Raw genomic sequence first — 23,940 nt, 5'->3', positions numbered from 1 at the left:
AAAGGTTTTTAGAGCAGGTATTTACAAATGCCTTGTCCATATAACAAAACTAATTAGGCTGATCCCTCTATACCTATAAAGCGAAAATCATCAAAGTTTGCAGTAAATTACAAGCGCCGTAGACCCATGTGTCAACAAAAACCTCATGGCAAACGTAACGTTATACGAGATTTTCAATAATTTATATCCGTACTTGCTTGTGAAATATTCTCTGGAACATTTGTTTTTATACAAAATGATTGATTTTTATCAAAACAAATAGAATTAAAAAAAATTGTAGGTAGATTATGTTCAATCCTATATTTTTTGGAAATGAAAATACTCTATTCCGAATAAAATTCCGAACTCAAAACGAATACGAAAATCTAATCCAAGAAACTTGACGTGTGCTATGAGTATTTAAATGTCAATAAAGTGTCAGAATTTTTAGGTTATAAATAAACAATGCATCATATACAATAATCTCTACCAGTAAAATATTATTTAATTTTTTTACGTTTTTAATTTAAAAAAAAAAATGATTGAAACATGGAGTTTCTACTACATTTAATCATTTGGACTTCAGCTGTTTTGTACAGCCTTTATAACCTGTTTTTATTTACTAAACGTATGTACCTTTCAGCCTTTTGTTATCCCCAAGTTTATTTTCAGTGTATTTAATTATTGAAATATTATACTACAATAATATACACAACTTTTCAAACGAATAAACATTATTATTAAAATATAATTATTAAATTATTTTTATTAATATTACATTATTAATATTAACAAGGTATGTTTTCTCATATCCAGTAACGGATGGAACCAAACTAATTGAAGATATAATATACTTCATTAAAAAAAAAATTATAACTTGCAAATAATATTCAATATATAAGTATTTATAAAAAACATCTTTTGATTTTTTAAAAGATTCATAACATTTTTTTTTACATAGTATTTCATAAAATGCATGTACCATATGAACCTGAGAGCCTTGCACACTTAACCTCAAGGTTTTGAATAAATATACATAAACATATTTTTCAGGTGTAGATCTATCAATAAAAGACTTAACCGAAGACTTCAGAGATGGCTGGTTTCTCATCGGGAGATTAAAAGATGTGTCTGATTTTGAGTGGAATACTTGGAAAAGTTTTGTCGCAACACTATGGCCGTGGCTTCTAATCCACTTCTTTGGAGCCGAAATCTTGAGATATAAAAAAATTGCCTTTGACCAAATATGGTTCATTGCTGTATCATTTTCATTGATGCTGTTCAAGTTCGGGCCACTTTATTTCTTAATTTTGATCTTGCAACCTGCTTCATACATAATTATAATCCATTTCGGCGGGAAATTAAAGTCCGTTTGGATAAGCAGCTGTTTAGTTTTAGTTGTAATTAACATACTTAAAATCCATTACGAAAATTTAAGTAGCAATTATTCTTTATTAGAAGACAAATATGTTAACCATCAAGATCTTTATATGATGATGGTAGCCGTGTCGTGGATTCATCTGAGATGCTTGAGTTTTTCATTAGAATTTATAAACAATAATAAAATTATAGCCAAGGATGTAAGTTATAAATTAAATTATGAAGATATAATAAATATGGTTAGCTACACATTCTACCTGCCACTATTGTTCTTGGGGCCGGTAATGCTTTACAATGACTTCCTAAAATCTTTCAATACTTTGAATAAATCAAGTTTTAAAAGAAGGCTGTTTTGCTTTGTGCAAAATTTTATCCGGTATATGGGATGGTTTTTATTCACGGAATTCTGCTTACACTTTATATATTTCAACGCTTTGCAGTTCTATACAGAAGTAAGTCATATTTTTTACTCATTTTACTGTAAATATAGTTAAATTAGTTGATACGATACCGAATACCCTAACATGTTTAATTTTCGAAATAAGCATAAATGGTCCTGCAGACAAAATCACTCTTCATGAGCTGTCGATGTCTATCCATACTATTAGTTCTATTTAATTTTTATGTATCTATTTAATGCTGAAATCAATTTCATTCAATTATAGCTTAAAGAAAATCAGCAACAAGCGTTTTTAATATCAGTATAAAAATATATCAGGTAAACAATGTTTTACTCAATGATTGGTCTTAATCAGATCATTAAAATCTTCTTATCCCTTCTCTTAAATTCAAATATGTATGTAGTGATCAAAGATATTGAATACATATACTGTATTTTACTTTTAAAAGAGTCTAAATAAAATTTAGTGTGATATTTTTTTATAGTTTTAACAGATTTTTAAAATTTCACATTGATTTGGGGTGCGAATAACTTCCCTGTTTCTCATTAATTTTTACCGGGTTCATACCAGTTATTCAAGTACTGCAACGGAGTGTATTTATTGCCAAATATAGTTTGGGAAATCGAAAATGTATCTTCAGAAGTTTAACAACTTTGTTTTATTCTTCTAGATAATAGAGATGATGCCAGATTGGTGTCTGTATGGAGGAGGCATGTGGATGGGTCTTTATTTCTATCTGAAGTATTTGATAGTATATGGCATGACTGGAAGTATATCAGCCCTGGATCATATTGAACCAACAACCCCTCCGCGGTGCGTAGCGAGAGTTCACCGCTATTCACAGATGTGGAAACATTTTGACGTGGGATTACATAAATTTTTATTAAGGTATTCAATAATAATATTTTATTATTAAAAACTTTATTATCTCCCTTAGGCTAAAATTCATAAAATAATTTACGCTATGTCCTTCTTTCACCGTAAATAGCAGAAAGATCCAAACTTCAAATAATTCCTTCCTATGTATCCCCTCATAAGCTATAAAGTGACGATATTGAGTTTTTGATGTATTTTATTATATGTATATATTTTTAGTCTGGCTTCTGGCATTTCATTGTTTGAATTGCTGTTTCAGATATATCTACAAGCCAGTCATTAATGAAGTTGATAAGCAGGACGTTATATGGTTATCATTTATGAGGGGCTTTGCATCGTTCCTCTGCTTTACATTTGTGTTTTTCTGGCACGGGGCCCATGGCTTTATCCTCATATGGACGATCCTTAATTATCTCGGAATACTTTTAGAGAGTGTGGCTACGACCTTATCACAAAGTGGACTATATAAAAAAATCACAAATGTTCTTATCAAAACAGAATCTATGAATGATAGATTCAATGCCTTCTTATCAACGCCTGTTTTAATTATTTCCGCATTGTCTAATTTTTACTTTTTTGCTGGAACAGACGTAGGGTATATTTTCGTTCAAAGAGTATTAAATCAATCTTTTTATAGCTTTATTATAATGTTTATTTGCCTATACAGCTCTTGTAGAGTATCACAAAAAATCACCTGCATCGGCGCTAGAAGAATTCTTACATAAATTGAATAAACTCATGGATATAGGTTATTAATGTTTTAACATGGAAAAAATATTATAATAGCCATTATTTAGTTGATGCAAATCAAACATGGATAAATTCACGAACACAACTTTTGATGGGATTTTATAAATGACACAATCGTCAAGTTGAATATAAAAATATATCCTATGTTAAAAGTAAAAAAAAATAATTAAAAACTTGTTTTAAATCACCAATAATATATAATGATGTATGGTTAACATTAAATGAGTGGCCAGATTCGATTAGTACCGACACACATATGATCAAAGTATTTTATAATCCATTTACACGCTTTATTTATGATAACATAGGGTAATTTTGATTGATTATGTATGTAATACAATATATATTTGTGAATGTTGATGATCACAGACACTATTCAGTGGATAGTATTATTATTTTATAATTGTATTATTTTATATATTATCTGTGATATTTTTGGTAAAAATGTGTGATCAATAAATGTAATGTATACATTTGTATAGTTAAATATGAAAATGGTTGTTTTTTATTAATAAAAATGATTTGTAAGTCATTAGTTTGTATTATCTTACAAATGTTATTTATGTCACAAATGATGAAAAAAAGTATAATTTTTTTTCATTAAACTTTTTTTATTGAAAAAAATTAAATATTAAACATTTATGATGATAGTGATGCAATTTTTACAATGCAAAATTAATTATGTGTATTTTAGATTACCTACAAATTTTACATTTTCGCAATTATCTATGACATCATATACAGTAGTATATTTTTGACTTTTCAGAGAATTTGATAATATAATCAAATAATGTGATGCCTCACGGTGTAAAATAAGTAGATCAGCACAGTACACATCGGCTATATTTTTGTTTATAATTTTCTTATTTTTAAAGCAGAAAATAATAAACATTTTTTTTTATATAAAATATAGTAACATCATAACAACCCTAGAAATATGCCATCAATATTTAATACCCGATTTATAAACAGACCCAAATAAAATATGCAATTATCTGATTATAATTGTATATGCTTTATTTTTTAACTGTTTTTTAAATGCTGATTTTCTTGTTGCACAAAAACTATTAAAAATATGCTACATATAATATTTCAATGACTTTTAACATTCCATATAACTTACATATAAGAAGAAAAAAATCTTTTGCTTTTTTACATTATTCCCTCCTTACTACTTAATATTATATGTGTATATTTTAAAAATAAAACCTATGTTTATAACAGTAGGTATATATTATCTGCATTTACACGAGGCCAATTTAAAGACAGTTCACTAAACCAAGCCAATAATGGCCTCGTAAAAACGCATTCCGAGACAGTAAAATATGATCATGTTAAGATTGCAAGCCAATCTATTGAATAATAATGCTTTTTAACTTTCGACAGCAAGACTTTCCTCCGCCACGCTCATCTATTGGCCTGTTGGACATGTACATTCCTACCCAGTTAGCCAAGCAATCCATTGCTAGCCATGTGACAAGTGTTTTTGTATAATTTAGTGATACAAAGCAGACGGTATTCTGACATAACATCTTTGTTTGTTTATTTGTATAGGTAACACATTTTCTGCAAATGCCTTGGCACTGTTCCGTGTCTGTCTTCTGTGCTGGTCGGTGTTGTATAGGCATCTGTGTATCGGCCAACGTCGGGTTGGAATCAGATCTAGCTGACTAACTGACTTTTATCTGCCTCCGTGGTGTAATGGTTAGCGTGTTTAGCTACCGTGCTGGAGGTCCCGGGTTCGATTCTCAGGGGGGTTAAAATAAATATTTGTTATTCCACACTCTAATATATATTTGATATTACCCTGGACTGGTTACTGAAGCACAGAAATGATCACCTTGCCTTCATGTAACTAACGATCAAGATAACGCTGCGTCAATATGACGCAGTGTCCTATGCACCATTGGGTGCGGATAAGGGTTAGAAGAAGAAGAAGAAGACTAACTGAATCAACTAACTATTAATCCCTTTCACTGCCTACACAGGGGTACTTCTAGACACTTGGTGGTGGTTTTACAAACTTGTATTTATTTAGATTGGCAGTGACAGGGATATTGAAAGCTATTAAATGTTAATTCACAGTATAATTGGGATATAATTTTGTTTTACATTTTCTAAGAATTTTCGCAACTTAGTTCATAAAATAAATATGCTTTTCAAGAGAGATCTGTCAGGAAGCGGTTGGGAGAACTTTCAATGTACAGGTAATAGGTCTGGATAATTGACGATTGATATAATGATGGGATTTATCACTCAATAGACTGGCTTTGCAATTGACCTCATGAAAATAGTTCTTGCCGGTTGAATTGCCTATGTTACTGGTTTGCGCGAATGTAAAATTTTGAAATGAATTTTGTTATTTTGTGGTAGTGGACTGGCATTGCAATTGGCCTCTTGTAAATGCTGCTTTAGGGCTATAAATATAAACATTTAGAGTTTATAAAAAGGATTAATGAATAAAGTAATGTAGAGTTTTATTGTTTTATGAAATAAATATATTTATCACGACATAACAGGACTAAAATATAACATTTTATTGTTAATATGTAAAAAAATAATGTTCATTTTAACATAACAGTATTTTATTTCTATTTTAAAGAACATCTTATTATTACTTGAAATAAATATTATACAGTTAAAACTTTGTAAATGCCTGGACTTTTTAAAAGTAAATATCCGTGAACATGAAGCGATTCAATCAAGTCTTTAGCATTTCCTGATAAATTGATCCCTTTGTGTAACTGACAAAGTTCTGCACTAGAAAATATGTCTTTTCCCAAACTGTTTGCCCTCTTTGTTAATATTTCAACAAATTTCTTAACCTGCAAAATACAATATACATTTAGCGAAATGATGAAATATCTGGTAATATATTGGAATGTCATTCCTATGGCTCATTTTCAAGTACCCTGAATTAAAATTAAAACTGCTATGATAGGCATTTGAAGTTTATAGATGATTTTTTTAGATTGTTTTTAAAATATTGGAATCTAACGCTAACACTGAGGGCGCAATGATAACTCATTAACTTTCGGAGAGCAGTAAATGAAAAAAAGATTTGGATTCACTGGTCTAGTAACTGTCGACATGAAAATGGTTACATTATTTATTTGCAAATGCATAATTTTGAGCTGAAAACAAAGAGTATGACTTAATTGTAATGGCTGGTACACACAAACACACGCAAATAAATTCACTTAATGCACGTAGCGGACCGCCTGGTATTTTTAGGATTGCAACCTGGCAACCAAGGAATTGAATTAAGAATTGCCAACCTGGTGACATTACAGAAAACATTACATTTGCTCCACTTTAAGTTGCTGTGATGAATTGTAATAAAAAATAGCGAAAACATATCGCTCACTCCTTTCAAGAACGTCATAAATCAAAAATTGTCAATTTTCAGTTGAGCATATTTTCGGAATGCCCAGAAAATGTACTATATCCCAGCAAAAGAGGCATATCTTAATCTTAATATTTACCCGCTACAGGGCAGAAAGTGTTGTTTTTGCATTTTGAAGAAAAGGTATTGTTTAATTATTTTTTTAAATATACTAAATATTTTTCAAATATAGAAAAAACTTTCAGGTTATTCCTAAAAAGATATGTTGCACAGTAAAAAGTTCAGTAAGTGGCTTGATATTTATTTTTAATACATTGTATAATAATTTTAAACATTAAAAACGTTCTCCTGAAAAATTAAGTTTTTTTTATTTATGACGTTCTTGAAAGGAGTGAGCGATATGAGAGCATGACTTTTGAGAGAGACAGCTGATTTGGCAGACACTTTGATGTGCGAACAACTGACAATGAAAGGATAGCCACAAAATTTATAGTGGGCGAGAACATTATAGACAATATGAAAGAAAGAGCGTTACTAAAAACATAAATGTCCGCCTTCGTAGTGTAATGGTCAGCAAGCTCGGCTACCGTTCTGGAGGTCCCGGGTTCGATTCCCAGGGGGGGATCAAATAAATATAGGTGATTTTTTCACTATATTTATTCAATATTACCCTGGACTGGTACCTGAAGTGGAGGCTGATCACCTTTCCTTCATGTGTTAACGATCAAGATAACACTGCGTTTATATGATGCAGTGCCCTATGCACCACTGGGGTGCGGGTAAGGATTTTTAAAAAAAAAAGCATGAAAACAGTAATAAAATATTTTGGAATATGTTCCTATAACACTGTTCCAAAATGCAAACACCTATAATAGGCATTCTTCAGTGTATCTTCTTTAAATAAATATATGTTAAATATGTAACTTTGTAACGGGATCCATCATACTCACTTGTCTGCCAGAACTGATACCGGAACCATTCATGGACCTGTTGATTTGTATGGATCCAAATTCGTCACATAGTGTGTCTTTTAAACTGTAATTCATCAGTTCCACAACGTCTCTCGCATCATCAGCGGTTGCCTCTTCTCGGAGTTCCAAACGAGCTCTGGCCTTTTATTATATTATGTAAAGAAATTAAGTAAAGTGATTACTTAAACAGCCTATGACAGGGTATAAGCCCTGTAAATACCCAGACATCCATATTCTTCTTCATCTATGTTGAGATGTCAAAAATATAAAATAACTCCCAAGTGGAGAAACTCAGATTTGTAAACAAGTATTTGGACAAACTTAAAATGTTTTAAAAAAAAACGGTTTTTCCAAGCAAAATGAGTCACGTTTATACAAAATTGGCAAATTTCTACATTACAAGAGAGAATTTTGAGGGTTTCTATACCTTTTTTAGGCACAGACTCACATGCAATAGTAGGACATTTAGAATTTAGTATAAAAAAAATTACATTAAAGTTTCAATTTATGTTCTAAATGATATCAACAATACCCTTTTCAGCCTTACATTCTTTCCTTATTTCACCATTCAAACATCGTTTTGTAACATTTCTTCTTTAAATCAGCATTTTTTATAAGTCAACTTACCTGTGTCAGTCTTACGCAAGCTTCGAGCTGTCTTGTAGTAACCGGAGTGTTTCCCGCAACTGATTGATGCACCTTTCTCAAATTTAAAAAGAATTCCTTGAGTACCTGAGCTGCCGGTTTACTGAGCTTAGGATGAATATATTTCCGGGCATATGCGATATACTTTCGCAATATCTCCAGAGGTAATGGATCGACTTCCCCCGACTGCATCTTTAGCCTTTCACTGAAACATATGAAAACAGATTTGTTAAAAAAAATATGTGTGATAAATAGAAAATAATAAAGTAGACGCTCTCTTAACCAGCGCCGGTTTAACCAGTCTCTTCTAGGAATGCCTCGCGCCAAAAATAGATGCAGACAAGTAGCAACTAGATGTTATGTTCATAAAATACACGCAGACAATTAGCAACTAGATGTAATATACACGCAGACAAATAGCAACTAGATGTAATGTTCATAAAATACACGCAGACAAGTAGCAACTATATGTAATGTTCATAAAATACACGCAGACAAGTAGCAACTAGATGTAATGTTCATAAAAAAATGACGTGGTAACGCTTTTAAAAAGTCGATACAACACAAGAAGCAGCAGAAAAGAATGGAATTTTTTAAAATCCACTGTAAGCGTTCTTTTCAAAAAAAAAAATTGGATCGATATGTGGCTTTTTCCTATACACATTTTTTACAGTTTGCGAAATGTTAATTTTTAATGTGTGAGTTTTCTAATACAGAATAAAAGTTCTGTTTTCTAAGTGTTTTGAAAAAAATGTGTTTTTTTTCTTCCTTGTAAAATTGTTAAATGCTTTTTCGCTATCCGGCCCTAGGTCGGTCCCATAAAGGCCGGTTAAGAGAGCGAATACTGTATTATGTTTGTTTGTTTCTTTGTTTCTTTTTTTCTCTCTCTCTCTCTCCAATGGCATTACACCCCATAATGAGCCTTGACCTCCCGTAGGTTGCACGGTATTTGAGTGACACATTTTTCTAGCAAAAAATGCATCTCCGTGACCGTACCAAACTTAGGGCCTATAATACATATTATGCTTAGTCAACACATTGATTGATGATTATGCTTAGTCAAAACATTGATTGATGAGTCTGTGCTAGCCGCATACATATTACCAATATCTCGTCAAGTGGCTAGTGCATACATTTTATAAACAAGATATATGATAACATTCATTAGTATTACTGATTATACATGTATCACATCAACATGATAACTGAGTAGTGTTTATTGCAGTCCATGGCAGTTGTTTTAGTTCATTACCTAAAGACGGCTTCTGTGTGAGTGCGTCTTTATCAACTGACTTTGTAAATTGTTGATTTTTAACCGCACATGGTTTTTGCGAATGCTTACATGTATAATATATAAAAAGAAATTACAAAAAGTGTTTATTAGAAATCAATTTTATTCAATATTAAAAAAATTATAATAATTTGATTATCAAATCACATGAAAATATTTCGTAATGAAAGTGTTGTAATATTTTTACCTTAGAGAAACGTCTGAGATTTGCGTTGTAGGGCAGGATGCTGAAATGTTTGATACGTTTCCAAAAACCTTTGGCTTTCCACCAGATTGAAGAGCCAAAACGTGCTCCGAAAGCATAGCATCTAATTGCTGAAATGATACACAAATAATATAACATTTCAGTGATTATCATATCGGTAAGAATCATTAGTTAAAATTTCCGAAGAGACAAATAACCATATCTTATGAATTTTAATTGCCATTATCAGTTATGTATTAGAAAGCAAACATAAAATTTTGAATACAACATTATGATGTTCAATAATTTTACATCTACTTAAAAATTGTCAACAAATATTTTTAAAAAATCACTAATTTCGTTACTTGTTTGCAGAACTATCCTAAGTTGCATACAAGTCAATTTCATTATTAACATGTATTATGTACTTTATGTAACTGATTTTATTTTGCAGAAAGTTCTTGAATCAAATAAATAGCTATTCAAACATAATAAATCATTCAAAAGAAAATATGTACTACTAAATGTTGGGAGAATTCAGTTTTAAAAGTTTGATTGCTTCTCCTGTAAAATTTCAGTTAGGACAGTTCTACAATCGGGTAACGATTGTCTCTCCTAAACATTTGAAGTTATTGATTTGAGATTGTTTACATCGTAAATACCGATATGTAAATGAAAATTAAACATAAGTTAATGTACATAAATATTATACAATATAATTTTTTCATTTCTAATAATTCTGGTAACATTGTATATCACAAACCTCATTCGGTCGATCCAGGAGAACAAAAACTAAATCGAAACGTGATAAAAGTGGTCCACTCATATGCAAATTTTCCAGTACAGTTTTAGATCTGCAAATAAAGATATTAAGTGTTACTCTTTATTATTTATTATTTCTTTCACAAAAAAATATACAAGGATTATGTAGAGACTTCCATACCCTCAACTCACATTTGTTTTCTTTGCGAGACATCGGACCCTTCCTTAACTTATAATTAACTACTGACTTCAAAATTAATCAAGATACTCCTTATAGTCAAGCTTGTGAAAAATACAAGATGGTACAATACCAAGAACCATAAATTGTCACCTCAGATGTTGGGTACTGCGATTCCCACAACATTACCAAGGAGTGCAAACAAAATACATACCACAATAACTCAGAAAAACATTACAAGAAATAATACATAACATACAAAAATTACCGATTAAAAGGAATCGGTAATTTTTTTGTCTTCAGGTTGGTGTTACAACAATGTCAGCTCATGGCATTTTGAGTGATATTTGGTGTTACAACAATGTTAGCTCATGGCATTTTGAGTGATATTTGGTGTTACAACAATGTCAGCTCATGGCATTTTGAGTGATATTTGGTGTTACGATAATATCAGCTCATGGCATTTTGAGTTATATTTGGTGTTACAACAATGTCAGCTCATGGCATTTTGAGTGATATTTGGTGTTACAACAATGTTAGCTCATGGCATTTTGAGTGATATTTGGTGTTACAACAATGTCAGCTCATGGCATTTTGAGTGATATTTGGTGTTACGATAATATCAGCTCATGGCATTTTGAGTTATATTTGGTGTTACAACAATGTCAGCTCATGGTATTTTGAGTGATATTTTGGGCATGAAATGCGTCGCTTCAAGACTGGTTCCGAACAAGCTGAATGTTCTTCAAAAAGAGCATCGGAAGCAGGTTGCTCTTGACATGGTTTTCAGAGCAGATAGTGATGCATACTTCATTAAACGTATCATAACTGGAGACGAAACAAGTACGATATGCAAACAAGTTGTCAATCCTAAGAATGGCGCTATGATAATAAGCCGAAACCAATAAAACAAGACTCGCTGAAGGAGATAGCGTCGGCGGCTTACGAGCAGTGTATAGAGGATTGGATTAAACATTAAAATAGCTGTATTGCACTTGTGTTTGTTTGTGTTTTTTTTTCAGTTTCCGGTACTTTTTGTACATAATGTATATTGATTTGGTCTCTGAAAGCTCTCGCTTCATTCCCAGGTCCGGTATAGAAACTCTTGGTTTCCATTCGGACCCATTTCTAAAAAAAAAACTATTCTTTTTTTGTTTTTGAATATTATTATTATTACTGTCTTATCTGCACCCGATGGTGCATAGGGCACTGCATCATATGTAAGCAGTATTATCTTGATCGTTAACACATGAAGGAAAGGTGATCAGCCCTCCGCTTCAGGTAGCAGTCCAGGGTAGTATTGAATAAATATTAAAGTGAAAGAGTATTATTACGGTATTTAATCCATCATGCAAAGTTTTCCGCGGTCAAGATAAACAATTTTTTTTTTAAAAACTAATGCTTTCAAAGTCCCACTCTGTCAGCGGGGCATGTAAGTTAAAGTACAAACTAGTGTGTAAATTCCACAACTATGATTTGGGCTAGAGGTTCCCTCGTCCTACCTATCCATGTGACTGTGGGTGGGGCTATTCTGATCATCTTCCACTGCCTTAGCACATAGCACTCCACCTGTCCATGTGACCGTGGGTGGGGCTATTACTGATCATCTTCCACCACCTTAGCACATAGCACCCCACCTGTCCATGTGACCGTGGATGAGGCTATTATTGATCATCTTCTACCACCTTAGCACATAGCACCCCACCTGTCCATGTGACCGTGGATGAGGCTATTACTGATCATCTTCCACCGCCTTAGCACATAGCATCCCACCTGTCCATGTGACCGTGGGTGGGGCTATTACTGATCATCTTCCACCGCCTTAGCACATAGCACCCCACCTGTCCATGTGGCCGTGGGTTGGGTTGGCGGCGGCGAGCAGGGTGGGGCTGGCGGCCAGGCGGCACACAACGCCCCCGCGTGCCACGCTCACCGTGCCCTGCTCCATGGCCTCCAGCAGCGCGCCGTGCCCCGCCGCACCCAGCTTGTCCAGCTCGTCCACGCAGCAGGCGCCGCGGTCCGCCAGTACCAGCGCGCCCGCCTCCAGCGCGAACCCGCCGCCCTCCGCGCGCGACAGTGACACCGTCAGCCCGCTCGCGGTGCACGCGTTGCCGCACACGTACACACCTGAATCAACAAAATAGTTGAAAAAAATAAAAAGTAAAATATAATAAGTAAAAAAAAAACTAGGAAAGACTTTCAAAATACATTTTCAAAATAAAGTGAAAGTTATCTTTACACATTATAGTCATCGCACGCTATGCACCATCGGGCGCGGATAAGGTTTTAAAGAAGAAGATTTATTTTATTTTAGTTTTTAATTTTTATTTTTGTTGCGCGGTTTGATCGATAATCCTGAAATAATCCGGAACATTGGTTTGTATGTTCCCGATAGTTACCTAAGACAGCGTCGACATAGATTGTTTCACATTCCTATACACAGGACCAACCTGCCGATGGTTATGCCTGTAGGAAGAGCTACCGCTGTTGAACAATATCTCATTGGATATTGATCTATTCCACGTGTCTGAAGGAGTTTTCCGAAGCGGGATTCTTCTACACCTTTAGCAATAGTTCTTGCATATATGTTTTAATTTATTTTAATGTATACGATTTAAATTTTTTATAGTTTGTAATGTACAGTGAAACCTCTATCGTTTTTAAAGGGACCTATTGAAATAAACTATAAATACGGGAAAACAATGAATGCGGGATAAAGAAGTCAATACACAAGGACATACAATCCAGTAAAAATACCGTCCTCCCAATCTGCATAACCATTGGTAGGTTGACATTTAAAGAATACAAGTTTTAGATGTAAATAAATGTATTTATTAAAAAAAAATAATAATAAAAAATACAAAGTTGAACAGAACCCAAAGATCTTGAGACTTCTTCTGCTGTATCTATCACACAAGCTTTTGATAGTCTGTTCCACATGTTGAAATATTGTCGTGGAATGTAACAAATTGAGAAAATTAAAAAAATTAAAAAAAAAAACAGACAAATTACATCAAATATGTAGCATAATTCAAACGATGAATGCGGTAAAACAGTGAATAGAAACGATCGATGCGATCTATTTTTGTATGAAATTAATTTGGGGTAGAAGAAATAAACGACACATCCGGGAAAACGATTATTCGAGGAACGATAGATAGAGGTTTCACTGTATATGTTAAGTGAAATAAATAAATTGAATTGAATTGAAAAAAATATAGTTTTTATTAAGTGTTACCTCTTGGTGCGGCCAGAGTAGCGGCCTGTAGCATTTGTGATTTACCCAATCCCGGATCACCAACAATGAGTACGTGAGGATTAGCTCTGCTGCCTCCTTCCACTTCGGTTCCACCAAACAAACCGAGAATCAGACCGGCTTTTACCATCTCCTGACCGAATATGGACGGGCAGAGTGACTGGACGATAAGACGGAAAACATTTTCTGAACTGTTAATCTCCTAAAAAACCAAAATGAAAATAAGATAAATTATACTAGCTTTGACAGAATTTACCCTGTTCGGGAGCGAGTTTCTGTACACAAAACTGTATAATTTTTTTTTTCTTTCTTTTTCAAAATTTGTATAATATTTTATCAAAGTCAATGCTATATTTTCTTGAATAAAAAAATATTTACACCAGTCAACACGTTTTACGTGAAAATTATCAAAATTTTATATCATGGGTTTTCTTTGACAGCGTTATTACGAAGATATCACACAAAATTGATTTATTTTTATTTTATAGGTAAAATATCGTGCGTAAAAGAGAAAAATAATCTGTAGAGTAGATTTCTTCTTCTTCAAACCCTCATCTACGCCCGATGGTGCATAGGACACCGCATCATATAAACGCAGTGTTATTTTGAACATTAATTAACACATGAAGGAAAGGTGATCAGCCCTCCGTTTCAGGTACCAGTCCAGGGTAACATTGAATAAATATTAGAGTGAAAAAATCACTTTATTTAACCTTCCCCTCGGATTCGAATCCGGGACCTCCAGTACGGCAGCCGAACGTGCTGACTACTACACTACAGAAGCGGACAAGGGACAAGGAGAGTAGATTTATTGTTTAAATATAACCACAGATAGCAGTAAGAGTGTCATTTTATATTATGTCACAGGGCTTTAGATGTAAGTGCGGCCGTTCATGTAGACCTATACTTCTTTGAGGAAAGTTTTGTTTGGAGGACCATGTACGGCCACACTCCCGGACAAATTAAAGTGATTGAGAAATCACATACAAACGTGGACTGACCTTAATGGCATTATAATCGTTTAACGTAAAGGTGAGGTTAGGATGATTTAACGTCCTTTGGCTGTTGACAGATACAGCTTCTATATAAAGCTGCATCAGTCGAGCTGCTTTTTTCCCATCTTCCCCCCCTCTTACTTCACCCCGTACCTTTAAAAAATAAACAAAAAACCATATACTAAATAAAACCAATTATTAATATCAATTATTTTTTGTTCTTCTTTCTGCTTGGTGTACGCTTTGTGGCCTGTTTTTAACAGGGATTACCCTTCTGCGATGTTGATTCCCAGCTGTCAATTCATCTCTTTGGTGGCCTGCCCGGGAGCCATTTATTACCTTGGGGTTGGCCGTGCAGCGCAATGTGGGGGAGTCTAGATGGTGACATTCTATTTTTTGTTAATTTCATTAATTGTTTAGACAGTCACTTTGTAGTAATATCTATCCATTTTATTTCAATTTTACTTGGTAAATATCACTATTCCTTAAAATAGACATGATTTGATGCATTTCGTATACAATATTTAAAAATGATGCGAAATGCATCGAAACACGTGTCACAATAGATTTGAATAATAAAGCGGTATTTACCAGGTGAAATTTCATCTTAAAATAATTGAGATATATTCAAATGTCAATAATGAAAGAGCTTATAACTAATTTTCCCTGATAAATCCTGATTATTTTATGTATCTCTTTGACGTATTTTAGCACAAATCCTTATTTTAATGTGTAATTCATTTTTTTGATGGAAAATTAATTGATGAACCTTGCAATATGTACTGCTGGTAAATTTATTCCTTTTGAATATATTATATGTAGTATGTTTACATAATAAATTATGTACATATCGCCAGGTCAATCCCAACATTCTAAAAGTTTAGAATTAGTATCTAATTCTATTTATATTATTACTAAACTGGTTTTTATTGTAGTTAAATATCTATAAAATTTATAATTTGAGGTAAATATGCAATTTTAAATTTTAATCTTGGGACCTTATTCATCGCATGTTGATGAAAACTGAAAAATAGAGATGTACAGCTTTTGGACTAGGGTGACAATATTCATAATAGATTAAAAATAATAAAGAATATATTCATGTACCTGAACTATGCCAGTGACAGAAAGCAAGTCTCCAGGACACGCTGTTCCTACGAGATCTGCCTGCAATTCAACTTCCACACTACGAGGAATGGACCCTGATACACCCTAGAAAAATCAAGATAAAGGTTATTTTTATTCTGAAAAATAGCCCTAATCATTTTCCCTACCCGATGGTGCATAGAGCTATAAAAATAGATATAAAAGAGCTAAATATAGATGTCTGCGGAGAATTTTAGGCGTGCGATGGTTTGACTTTGTTAGGAATGAAGAGATAAGGCGTAGGACACAGCAAATCTTGGTCACAACTGTCGTCAAGAAAAGGCAACTCAGTTGGCTTGGCCATGTACTCCCCATGACTCCTGAGAGCCTTAATCAAGCTTGCCTCTTTTACAAGGCATCAGGTTCGCGCCGCCCAGGACGACCACTGCTGACTAATCGTCGGCAGTTCTCATCAGAACTTTGGGACGCGGATCTGACTTGGGAGGATGCAAGGGAGCTGGCAGCCGACAGAAAAGCCTGGAGACAGTTTGTGGACTCCATACGCTCCACCTAGGGAGCGGATATGGTTTAATTAATTAATTAATTAAATATAGATGACGGACTTCTTCTGTCCATTTGATAGTCCTTCAGTTTTTTGGATACATCGCCAGAAGAAACCATACCAGCCTTGTAAAGTTAATGATCATGGAAGGGGTCGAAAGTAGTGGAAGAAGGGGAAGATCGATAACTAGATGGACCAATCAAATAGGGGCTGACACAAGTTCATCAGTTGTTGGAGTAATGCGGATGGCGGTGTGTTAAAAGAGGTGGAGGACAACTATACATAATGTTTTGAGGACAGAGGTGTTTTTTATGATTGGGAGATATAAATGGCAACTTATCATAAAAAACAAAATAGAAGGTCGACAAGGTGTGGGCAGAAGACAGATCTCCTGGCTCCGGAATAAATGTGATTGGACAGGGATTAGGACCGTCGATTCGCTGTTTAGAGCTTCTCAAGACTAGGACATTTACTCTCAAGTAATAGTCGACGTCAGGGGGACCTGACATGACATGCATAGAAGAAGAAGATAGAGGATGGTCATGACCCACATGAATGAGGACAATAATGCAGAAGGTGGACAAGGCACTGCATCGTATAGAAGCAGTGTTATCTTGATCGTTAAATATACAACGGAAAGGTGATCAGCCCTTAGGTTCAGGTACTAGTCTAAGGGTGGCGACTGACCTGAGCATTTCGTCGTAACATCGCTCGCGGCGAGCATCTGAAACTATGGATGGAGCGCTCAGCACGCTGTACTGACTGCCTGAATGCTCGCATCGTAAAGTATTACGTTACGACGAAATGGCTCCGGACAGTCACCACCCTAAGGTAATATTAAATAAATTTTATAGTGAAAAATCACTTTTATTTTGAGCCCCAGGGAATCGAACCCAGGAACTCTAGCACGGTAGCCAAACATGCTGAGCACTAAACTGCAGAGGCGGACGGAAAAAAAAGCCTCTGTACAACTCCATGCTAACGAAAGAAAACATGTTTTTTTTTCACGATTGGATATATTCATAAACAAGTCACACCTGGGCCTGTGTTTCTTGAATCCTGGCTGTCTGGCAGTCAATGGTGATGGTGAACGGAGATGACTGCAATGGTTCAAACTTGCCGACACTATGGCACGAGCAGCAAACAGATGGTACTATTAACAATATTAAAATAACAATTACAGTACAAGTAAAAATATTTTTATAATAATCGACTCTAGATATTTCAAATGCATTTGTTAATTGACAGGCCTGTTTGAGTATAATGAGGACTGGGTTGATGAGAAAACAGCCTGATAACAATGTGTTAACATATCGTAGTCATACAGGAGAAAGTGACCAACTGACAAAGCGTAAAATGTTCAGGACGGCCATTTAAGTCACTTTTGCTTGGCAAGAAAATAAACATCAATGCAGTTAGTCATTTTCAACAAGTCAATATATTATACTTCCAAGTTTTGAAATCACTTTGGGATTTTTTCAGGGCAATATTTAGCTAGTAAGATATCAAATAGTCAATGATCACGTTTTTGTAAAAAAATGCAATGGTAACTTTCTCCTGTATGACTACGATATTAAAAACAGCATATTTTTCACACCCTTCATAGCGTTGATTTATTCTTTGTCCCATAAGATAGCTCCTATACTAGTAGTGAATATAACCTTACATATGTAAAGAAAGCCATTTCAAATTTTAAAAAATATACATATATATTTTAAGACAGATATTCTTCAGAAATAAAAAATTGACATTGCAATTCACCCGTATTAACTCCCTGAGGTTGGACGAGAGCTTGTGTTCCCTGGCATGATGTACACTGGAATGCCATAGAAGTGCAAAGAAGTCCGGGACTTCCCACTCGAATCACGGTTCCTCTGATTGTAACCAATTTCCCTAAGGAAAGAAAGAAATTAATTTACAAAGTTAACCCATTGCACGATCAGGTATGCCAAATACTTGTGGCTAGGAGTCGAAACAATCGATGGGTATGTATGAGGAGATGCATGAACGTGGAAGAGGCGAAGAATATTTGCAAAGACAGAGTGGTGTGGCGTTCTATTCTCTCTGCCTACCCCTGCGGGGAAGCGGCATTATGGTTAGTTAGTTAGTTAGGCTCATTGTTTTGGCAGAATAGTGTATATTTGCACAAATAGGATATGGAAATATGAATACCAATACAATTTAGAACATAAAATATCAAATTTACAAATTATTTTATTGCAGATATAACATTTGTATTCTGATACTTCGATAAAGAAAAATACAAGGTTTAAAAATCAACTAAGAGTAGAAGAGTATGAAGTTTGCTGACAACAATGCGATTCATCCAATGAATTAATATAATGGGTTGTTAAACAAAGTTTTCATTCTAAATAAAATGATTGAATATATCTGTATGAGAGAAAAAGAAGCAGAGGAAGACCGAGGAAAACTTGGCACAATCAAGTATGTCAAATACTTGAAAGCGACCGGGTCAGGAGTCGTAATAATCGTCGAGTATGTATTAGGAGATGCATGAATGTAGAAGAGGCAAAGAATGTTTGCAAAGACAGAGTGGTGTGGCGTTCGATTCTCTCTGCCTACCCCTGCGGGGAAGCGGTGTGATGGTTAGTTAGTTAGTTAGTTTTAGATTCTTCCCAGGAATCTATAAAGCTCCTATTATTTAAAAACTAACAAACTAACTGACCATCACACCACTTCTCTGCAGGGTAGGCGGAGAAATAGAACGCAACACCAATCTGTCTTTGCAAACAATTGCCTCTTCCACATTTGTGCATCTCCTCATACATACCTGACGATTATTCCAACTTATGTACTTATGACCATGACCAAGTATTTGAAATACTTAAATATGTTTGTACATATGTACTTAAATATCAAATTTCAAAAGTAGCTTACATTAAGAAAAATATACATTTGAGATTGTGTGAAAATATTAATTATTTATATTTTTTTTAAATGGACGATTTAAAAAAAATTCTTATGATATTGACATATCTATGAAAAAGTTAAGAAATTTAAAAAAAGACACTTACCAAAATAATTAACTTTTAAACTCGTCAAAGGTACCACAGGTTGATGATTCATGGGTCGAATTTGAATCTTTTCTTCTAGTTCAAATGTCTGTAAAAATTTTAATGCTAATAAAACTATGATTGACTTTAAAACATTAGAAGCTAGAAGGAAATGTAATGATTGAATATATCTGTACGAGATCATTCCCTGTAACTTATAAAGCCAGTATCATTTCAACAAAGCCAAAATAGAAGTTTGTAATGGGATGCATATTGTATCTTAGATGAGCATCTTAACCTATTGGACTTCTTTAAAATACATTTAGCAGTTAACACATTGTTTGAGCGGAAAATGCTTAGAAGCATCTTTCAAATACTGTCGGTAGAGAGCAGGAGACGCTTATAGGCATTTTATTTGCTTAATTTTGGTAGAGCGCAAGAGACGCCAAATAACATTGTATAGATTGGAATTGGGTTTGTGGTTACTCATGCTTAGTATGCGTCCCTTATTAGTATGCTAATAAGGGTCAGGGTTGATGAAAAAACTGCTCGACAACGATGTATTAATAAATGCAAATGTTGTTTGCAAATAAAGAAAGATATTTTTTTCTTTATTTAATTTTTTTTTTGCTTTTCAGAATATATTATACATAATTACAAGTAGAAAAATATTCTATAAAAACATTAAAAAATAATTTAAATATATGTTTTTTGTAACTGTTTACTGTGTACATATTGTAAAAATAAACAAATAAACATGTGTCGGGTTGTGATCCCACGGTTAGAGTCGCGGACTCCGAATATTTCGGTTCGAACCCACTCTTACCACAATTTGATACCTATTTCTAATAATGAGCCGCTTAGGCTCACAGAAATTGAAATAATTGTGTAAACAATAAAAACACCAATATTTCCCTTTTTTTAAAAAAAAAAAAACAAAAAATTAAATTGCTACTCCGGTTGATCCGATCATGCTTGAGCGGAACTTGTTGAATAAAAATTTAATTTTAATTTACTTTTTTTAACGATAGGCTACCTCAAATTTTTATGTGTGTATAGTTATATATTTATTTGTATTGCTCTTTTTCAATATAATAACAGCTTTTGTGCGATTCATTGCATTATTTTAAATGTAGAGAACAACGCATACTGTAATTTTTGGATTCAGAGATTGTGTATTCCACTGTAAATTGGTATTTTTTTTGTATTTTATGATAACCTGACCTTTTTGGTGTTACGACCATACTCTCAGTCCCAAAGGTGACAGGTTGGTCAGAGGGGTTCTACGGTATTTAAAAGGCAATATGAATATAAACAAAATAATAATATGTAACATAATTTATAAATTATTAGTAAAAAACATTTATAAACTTATATGGTGAGACTCAGAAACAAATAATCAAGGTTGCAGTTATATCCGGATGCCTCAGAAACTCGGTGTGGAGGAACAAACACATGACAATAGAAAGTAAAATGAAAATACACAAAACATGTGTTCGACCAATAGCCACTTATGGGATTGAGGCAAGAGCAGATACTTCCAGAACAAAATCTCGACTTCGAACCTCCGAGATAAAGACTCTCCGATTCATAACCGGAAACACATTGCGAGACCAAGTAAGAAATACTGACCTCCGGAGCATGTGTAAGACGGAGGATATCGTGAGGTGGGGATGACAACAAAGGCGATACTGGAATGAACATATAAACAGAATGTCAGAAGACAGACTTCCGCGTATCACCCTCCAAGGTAACCCTGAAGGACGCAGACCCCCAGACAGACCTCCGAAAAGATGGAAAGACAGCTGGGAGTCAACATCCCAAGAGCGACATGCGGAGGCACAAACAGATCCCTAGGATCTACAAAAAGAAGAAGAAAAAGAAGAAGATACTTTATAACATAATATTACCTTGTGAGCCGCAAGTCCAATACAATTCAGTGTATGCTGGGGGTTATCAGTTAAATCTTTATTAAATGTTAACCATGATAGATTAAATTCATTGTCATTCAAAACATGATTTAAATCCAATGGGATACATTTATTATCGTCAATGTTGTCAAGTTGAAAAGATGATTTATTCTTTAAAATGTAAGCCTCCATCGCTTTGACTTTAGCAACAGTTTCAGATTGTTCTTGATACTCTAAAAGAGAAGGGATATGTAAAGTTAAAACCAGGGCTGTTAAATCGGAGTAGAACTTGTAAAAAACAAGTGACTCTGACTACTTTTTCGTTAAAATTAAAATGTGTGTACGAATATTAAACTTGCGGGTGCAAGTCGCACCGATATGGTGAATCACCGACATCCATTTAATGCATAAATTCTACAAAAATTTGTTTGTCTCCTTCTTTCTCATGTCGAAAAAAAAGTAGCATTTGTTTCTCCTTTTGTTTGTACGCAATTTGCGCGCATTTTTTTGCCAGTCATCGTTCTGCATTGGTCACATCCACATGTTGATATCATTGCATTATATAAACAAAATTGTTGGGTAATATGTCCAAAATTAAACAAGGTTTATTGGATTGAATTCTACATTTATTGATGTATATGTTAAAACATGACGCGTTTCGTCTTATTAAGACATTATCAAACACTCGATGTGATACACAGAGTGTTTGATAATGTCTTAATAAGACGAAACGCGTCGCATATTAACATGTACATAAATAAATGTAGAATTCAATCCAATAAATCTTGTTCAATTTTGGGTATATTACCCAACAATTTAATATGGAATCCTACCAACTGTCTGCAGTTACAATAAATAAATAAACAAAATTCTCTAAATTTCTCCATTTATTTTTGTAATAGCAGGGATCAGAAGTACGTTTCCTTTGTAATAACAAAAAAAAACTATATGCAAAGGTAGGAAACAACCTGATAAATAGAGCTTTTTTGAGTCGGATTCATGTTGTTGGTAAATATAGGAATCGGAGTCGGAGTCGTGTTTTTTTCCGACTCCACAGCCCAGGTTAAAACAACAGACTTATTTTATTTTAAAGTGTAAACTATTGTTATTATATTCATACGAACCTTCCTGAGGATGATAAAGGGGCCAGGCTTTGTATGGCCCTTGATTACGATCCAGCATTAAAGATATCACCCTTTGTCTGGAAGAAGCTTGAGATGAACATCTCGAAGTATTCGCTTCGTGACTCGAAGCGGCAACGCTAGGAGCGCTGTTTCCCCTTCGGTTGCCTCTACCTCTACCATAATAATTATTCCAACCTCTTCCCCTAGCAGGTCCCCTACCTCTACTATTAAAACTCATTACGCAAATACTGAACACGTCTTAATTCATATTTGCATAATATGTTGATTGATAAAAGAAACAATGGCTCCAAATTTTAGGACGAAAATAAGGTATTCACATTGGTTAGGAGCTGATATTACTGAACAAAACACGAATATAACATTTTTGTATCTGAAAACCGTTCACATTGATGATTACAGTCAAAAAGCTGAAAATTAATTTAACAAAATAAACTAAGTTGACCGTCACACTTTGAAAATTTAAATTAGATGTTGGATTATTTTGTTGACGTTTTATTTGACGTTGCCACAGATTTTTGAATAAAAAACCGGGAAATTTAAGCAGTTCGTTCAAATAATTGAAAAGTTCACTAGACGCTCGCACAAGCTAAAGAAAGTATCTACTTTTAATAATGCTTATAATTGACTGCGATGAAGGGAAAAAAGCATCACGGATATTATTTTATTTATTTTCATCGTATCTTTATATATTTAAATGTGTCTTCATTGAGTTTTCAAATGGCAGGGGACTTTATGTAATACTCATTATAAGTTGATGGTCTATCACGCATTCATAAATGCTTTATATATTTTAATGCTAATTAATGGTTATTATAATTTCAAATTGTGATTTTTTCATGTCTGGTGTGAAAAATATTAAAACAATTTGCATTCTAAATCGATTGATTCAATAAAACTTGGCATATGCAGTGGCATCTGATATTTCTAATTTTACTGTAACTTCTGTTGTAATTTTTATTTTTTATTCGTCTCCGTAGTGTGATGGTCAGCACACTCGGCTACAATTCTGGATGTCCCAGGTTTGATTTTTAGGGGGGTGAAATAAATATAAGTGATTTTTTCACTCTAATATTTATTCCATATTACCCTGGACTGATACTTGATGCGGAGGGCTGATCAACTTTTCTTCACGTGTTTACGATCAAGATAACACTGCGTTTTTATGATGTAGTGCCCTATGCACCATAAGGATGCGGATAAGGGTTTGAA

The 23,940-nt window shown here is 33.9% G+C and overlaps 2 protein-coding genes across 2 annotated transcripts; one reads left to right on the top strand and one right to left on the bottom strand.

Annotated features, from left to right (window-relative positions):
- The first annotated feature begins 424 nt into the window (after positions 1-424).
- rasp (protein-cysteine N-palmitoyltransferase Rasp) lies at positions 425-3,511 on the top strand. Its single transcript, XM_088257983.1, has 4 exons — positions 425-607; positions 1,033-1,811; positions 2,431-2,648; positions 2,896-3,511. The coding sequence occupies exons 1-4, from the start codon at positions 529-531 to the stop codon at positions 3,359-3,361; spliced, it is 1,542 nt and encodes a 513-aa protein (XP_088114109.1). The 5' UTR covers positions 425-528; the 3' UTR covers positions 3,362-3,511.
- A 2,350-nt stretch (positions 3,512-5,861) lies between these two features.
- rec (minichromosome maintenance 8 factor recombination-defective) lies at positions 5,862-23,097 on the bottom strand. Its single transcript, XM_088257982.1, has 14 exons — positions 22,711-23,097; positions 21,587-21,819; positions 19,698-19,785; positions 18,424-18,555; positions 17,700-17,815; positions 16,122-16,226; positions 15,021-15,167; positions 14,002-14,221; positions 12,605-12,890; positions 10,587-10,677; positions 9,827-9,954; positions 8,331-8,553; positions 7,683-7,844; positions 5,862-6,211 (listed from the first exon to the last, which is right to left on the bottom strand). The coding sequence occupies exons 1-14, from the start codon at positions 22,946-22,948 to the stop codon at positions 6,017-6,019; spliced, it is 2,364 nt and encodes a 787-aa protein (XP_088114108.1). The 5' UTR covers positions 22,949-23,097; the 3' UTR covers positions 5,862-6,016.
- Between the last annotated feature and the right edge of the window lie 843 nt (positions 23,098-23,940).

The sequence above is a fragment of the Brachycentrus maculatus genome, unplaced genomic scaffold, assembly GCF_059751285.1.
Source record: "Brachycentrus maculatus isolate JH-2025_06_01 unplaced genomic scaffold, ASM5975128v1 h1tg000089l, whole genome shotgun sequence".
Lineage (NCBI taxonomy): Eukaryota > Metazoa > Arthropoda > Insecta > Trichoptera > Brachycentridae > Brachycentrus > Brachycentrus maculatus.
The sequence above is the reverse complement of the archived record's forward strand: the minus strand, read 5'-3'. Positions and strand labels throughout refer to the sequence as shown.